General features: G+C 40.1%; 1 protein-coding gene across 1 annotated transcript; it reads right to left on the bottom strand.

Moving 5' to 3' along the window:
• Positions 1-3,394: 3,394 nt before the first annotated feature.
• On the bottom strand, positions 3,395-4,740 carry SERTAD2 (SERTA domain containing 2). The gene has a single exon (XM_018555806.1). It carries the CDS (start codon positions 4,738-4,740, stop codon positions 3,802-3,804), a length of 939 nt encoding a protein of 312 aa, XP_018411308.1. The 3' UTR covers positions 3,395-3,801.
• Between the last annotated feature and the right edge of the window lie 324 nt (positions 4,741-5,064).

Here is a 5,064-nt window from a genome sequence, read left to right as displayed (position 1 = left end):
ATTTGATTGGTTGCTCACATTCCACAATTGTATCTTTTTTTTAATTCCCTGGAACAAATTAAAAAATACACCTCTTATCTTATTGGCTGCAGAGGTCACTACATCTGCTTCGCTTTCTTCCAGTTTTTATGAGTTAATAGCCTCTTTATGCATCGCTCCACTGGTCACATAAAGCGAACATCTCAGGTACCCCAATGTGTCCAACCTCATACTGCTGCTAAAACACATACCCCTTTTGATACCTGCAAGTACTTTTCAAAAGTCAATCAATGGACTTCTTTGCATTCAGCAAGGCTCTGGGTCCCAAGTACACTCTACACACAAGACAACCTCTCTCTGACTTGAAACTACATCCTTCCTCCCCAAGGATTAAACTCACCCCCGTAATTCACCAGTCTAATGCTCCAGATTCAGTAGCCAGTAAAGTGTCTCACATTGGGTTATCAAGATTTATCCTTAAACCAGGTAGTAGCAAGGTCCTGTGTATAGCCTGCACCAGGACCCAGGGTCATACACACAGAGAAAACAGTGAGAGGATTACTATAGGTACTTGAAGGCACCATAAGAAGGGTGTTTCATTAGTTTGGACATACTGATGGGTATGACACGTTCTCTTCAACAGAACACATATATAGCACACGAATGGCTACAAAACGATTTTCACAATAAAATTAAAGGGTAAAATACAAAAAACACATACATGAGAATAGTTTTCTTTCACAGAAGACATGGGATTGTTAAGAGTGAATGTCCCTTCATGTACAAGAAAGCAATAGAAATCTAGTAAAAAATGCCAAATGATGATGTCATACAGGGAAAAGAGTTATTTAAAAACAACAACAAATTTCTTTGTTTTAGCTTTCACCTTGCTGCCAGAAAATGAGGCTTTCCATATACAATACAAAATATACTGTAGGTAATACAAAAAAAAAACAACACAAGAGGCACAAACACCCAAAATAGGGACACAGATTAAAAGTACTTTACATTTACTGGTCTCACACGCATTCATGGTGGCAGCCATTTTAAGCAGTACTTCAGATAATGCAGTCTCATCCCTGGAGGAATTAAGGACATCCTTGTGTCCTAAGGTGCTATGTAGGCCCATACGTATGGTAGATGGCATTAATAATGAGGCAGTGTTGACAGCCCTCATTTACATTCTGGTCAGGCCCCACAGGAGTTGTAAGAAGTTCCTAGTGAAATGATAGACCAAATATTGGTTCACACTGGCTGATTTTATTATGCATGGGAGGCCAATACAGCTTAAAAGCTATTTTCCAACTCAAAAGGTGATATTTTAATTTTGGGTAGACACCAAATCACATGCCACTTTCTCTTCTCTCTCGGGGACCCTTGACTGCGATGTCCGAGCCAAAGCCCCACCTCTGTTCCCCTGCCACAGGTCAGGGCAAAGGTATCACAAATAAAAAAAAATGTGACATCTTGACGGAAGGGTGGAGACTGGATCTGTGGTTTGGAATTCTCAAAGTCAAAGCCTCCAAGGCTCAGTGGCTTATTCAGACAACCACCCACAAATGTCATATCAGTTTTGGTTGGACATAACTTCTAAGAAACACTAGTGGACCTTAATAAAATCTGGTACACAGTGAAATGCCCATTTAGCCAGGTAACCAATCAGATCATAACTGGCATTTTTAGTGCCATTTGGAACATGAAAGCAAGTGTGTGTATCGTCTTTTCTGTGCTCCAGTTTTCATGAAGTTCTGCATTTTCCTTTGTACAGGATTAAAGGGGTCAAGTGTCAGATCCGGTTATTAAAAAAAAGGGAGGGGGAATTGATCGCGTATGCCCATTTTGTTCTATTTTTAATTTAAAAAAGGCTTTTCTAGTGTGAGAATAGAATTTCTCATCTTAAAACCACCGGGTGGTACAAAAATTGCATATGTACCCAGTTAAGGGAATAGAAAAAGGTAGTGGCCACTGCCTTGGCTTAGTATGTTGTCCAAGTGAAGGAGGTCAGGTAATTGTTATACAATGCCAGCTGTTTGTAGGCATTGATCATTCCTGTGTAAGGTTTTCAAAGAAAATAAAGTGTGAAAATGATGGAAGGTGAGGGTGTACAACGTGGACAATCATTGGTATTCACGAGGTAGCTGGGAGGTGTTCATATACAAATTAAAAATAAGCAGGGAAAACACACAGTTATAAATTAACTATTTTTACGAAATATAAATAAGAGGCCTAGACCCAAAAGTTCAACCCTTAATGGGCACTCCCACCCTCCTGGTGCTCTTTTGACAGACGACTGGGATGACAGTATACTTGAAAGACAGAGCGGTTCTTTAACACAGCCAAAAATCAATTCCTGGCAAGTATATCATGGTCTTCAAAAATGACCCTGTACACCTGGGACCTACACTTTTATACTGTCTGTACTAACACCCCCATTACAAAAAAAAACAGTAGGAGTCCTATTGGTTACAGGAACTCTGTTTATGCCTGCAAAGAAGGGTCTTTAGGCTTATTAATCATAATTCACAATTTGTACACTGGTTTGCTACATGGCCTAGGCCATGGGCATTTATACTGTCCATCTCAAGGTTAAGTTAAGAAAAAGGAGCTTGGAAGTAACCAATAGAAAGGTTATTCTACAGGAATCTCTCAAAGATAAAAGAGTGTTGGGCATCTCTATCTACTGCATTCCACCTAAGTCTGAAAAACTAGTTTTGAGTGTGCATGGCCCTTAAGTGTGCTGATTGCATATACACAGTGAAGCAATAATTAAAACACAGTCTAGCTGAAACCACAGACCCCATTAATGCATCTCAGGTAAAAGAGGGTCATTTACCTATTCACAGATTGTGTTCTGACAATTGATAGTTTTGAAAGGGTACCTCTGCTGTGACTTGCTGACCAGTACACTTTAATGGCACCACTGATTATTAAACAAATACAGTTAACACCAATGTAGGTCTAAAAGTGAGGATGACAGCTCAGGTGAATACCCAGGTGAAGAAATAAATAACACTTTTTGCAGAGAGAGCAAAACAAATTTGGGCATTAAATAATCTGTTCCCCTTCTCAATGACAAACATTTGTTGCAACTAAAAGAGGGATATAACCTCTCCCCTTGCCTCAAAATACAGCTTGGTGGCCAAATACCTACATGGACTGGAAAGTTTGGGCCAGTGTTGTACATCTTAATTAGCAAGGAACTTTATATGCAAATATTACTGTGTTGCTCAAAACACTTGTTCCAGCAAATTTTTTTCTCTTTTTTTCCCCTAGAAAATCAATATAATAAACGAGAGAATCTGTACAAAAATATAAAAACATTTGGGCAAGGGGACCAAAGCAGCCATTTATACGCAAATCTTACTGGAAAAGCAGTAATTAATGCCTCCGATTTTTTCTTTTTCTTTCTCCCAACCTAAAATGGGCTAAAATGTCAAAAAAAAAAAGGGGCTCTGATTACTTAAGTAATAAAATTTACCTCTTGCAATAAAACTTATTGAAAAAATAGACAGTTATGCACATGCAATTTACAGCGTTCCCCAACACAATTCTTGTGCTTATACATGTACAACTCAAACTGGTGTCTAAGTTGACACCCGGTAGTTTGTATGAAATCTTCAGTGGACTGTAGTACGATTGGCCATGGAGAACGACTTATAAAGTATCTCCAAAGCAGTCATACAGAAGGCACTCCGTTACAGCATAATGCAATATTTAAACAAGATCCTTTTTGTTTTTCAAAAAAGGCAAGAATATGCATGCACAGTGCTGTGAATCTGTGGGGGAGGGATGAGGATTATGTAGAGTCAATGACATGTTCTCTTAGGATCCAACCAAAACCTCCATTATATGGTCTAGTTCTGTGAGGTCCATCTTAAAAGGCTGATTAGGGGTTACCGGTTGGCTACTATACGGAGACAATGTTTTGAGGAGTTCATCTGGTGCCATCTTAGAGGCTGCTCCAGCATTTGATGTGCAAGGGTCAAAATCGTACATGGACGTGTCAATGTCAGAAAAAAGGATGTCATCTAAGGTCAGGTCTGTGAGAAAGCCCGTGGAGGTTGTTAATTCAAAATTCCCAGGAAGGGAATCCATTAGTTTTGGCTCACTTGTTCTGTTCTCTTGTGTTCCCTCGGACTTAAGTGTTCCTGCTGTGACAGTTCCATCCTTTAGGTTTGCTGCTGCCATTGCCTCTGTGGAGGTAGATGTTGGACATAGCTCCTCAATTTCATCCAAGGCTGAGGAGAAACTGTCTTTAACTGGCTGGACAGGAGGCAGCTGTGAAGGTGGTGGGTGCTTGCTGCTAGGACTATTCTGCTGGACTGTTTGGGAAGTGCAAAACGTGTCCTCCTCAAGCAGAGAGGCCGGGGTGAGGCAAGACTCTAGTGGTGTAGTGTTTATTAAGTCAGTGGGTTGTAGGGTAGGCTGGGAGGCAAGATGGCTGAAAGCAGGCTGTGCCTCCTGATACGTGTCAAGAGGATCTGAAGACTGTGAAGTGCCTATAAACACAGGCCTCAGACTGCCTTCTTGTTTCAGCTCCTCTTGTATCCTTCTCAACATGTTATTAATTAAAACTGTTTTCTGCAATCTTGGCTCTGTCAAGGGCCTGTGATTGTAGAGTTTCATAAGGGAAATGTTGAAGATAGTCTGGCGCTGTAAGGTGTAGGATACCTTCGAAGGCCCATCTGTCGGCGACACCACTTTGCTTTCCAGCCCATCTTCATGCTCGTCAAACTTTCGCTTTCCCGCTTTACCCAACATATATCTGAAAAAAACCAAAACCAAAAACATAAAATTATTACAGGAGGATCAGACATATATGATTATATATGAAACATTAAAACAGAACTTTGACATTTTCTGTCAGAATCTGTTTAAATTTCTTGCAAAAAGTAGCTGCGCCTAAATAAAACTTAACTGTAATTTCACTGGTGACGTAACGTAAAGTAAACCAGGGGGATACTAAAATGACTACATATTACAGACATCTAGGAGGTGCATGTATATACACCGAGTGGCCAGTTTATTATGACCACCTGACGTTTGTAGGCAAATTAGCTATACATTTTGCGCTGAAGTTGCTAG

This window comes from Nanorana parkeri, unplaced genomic scaffold, assembly GCF_000935625.1.
Source record: "Nanorana parkeri isolate BGI_ZX_2015 unplaced genomic scaffold, ASM93562v1 scaffold11, whole genome shotgun sequence".
NCBI classification, from domain to species: domain Eukaryota; kingdom Metazoa; phylum Chordata; class Amphibia; order Anura; family Dicroglossidae; genus Nanorana; species Nanorana parkeri.
This window is presented reverse-complemented; position numbering and strand designations above follow the sequence as displayed.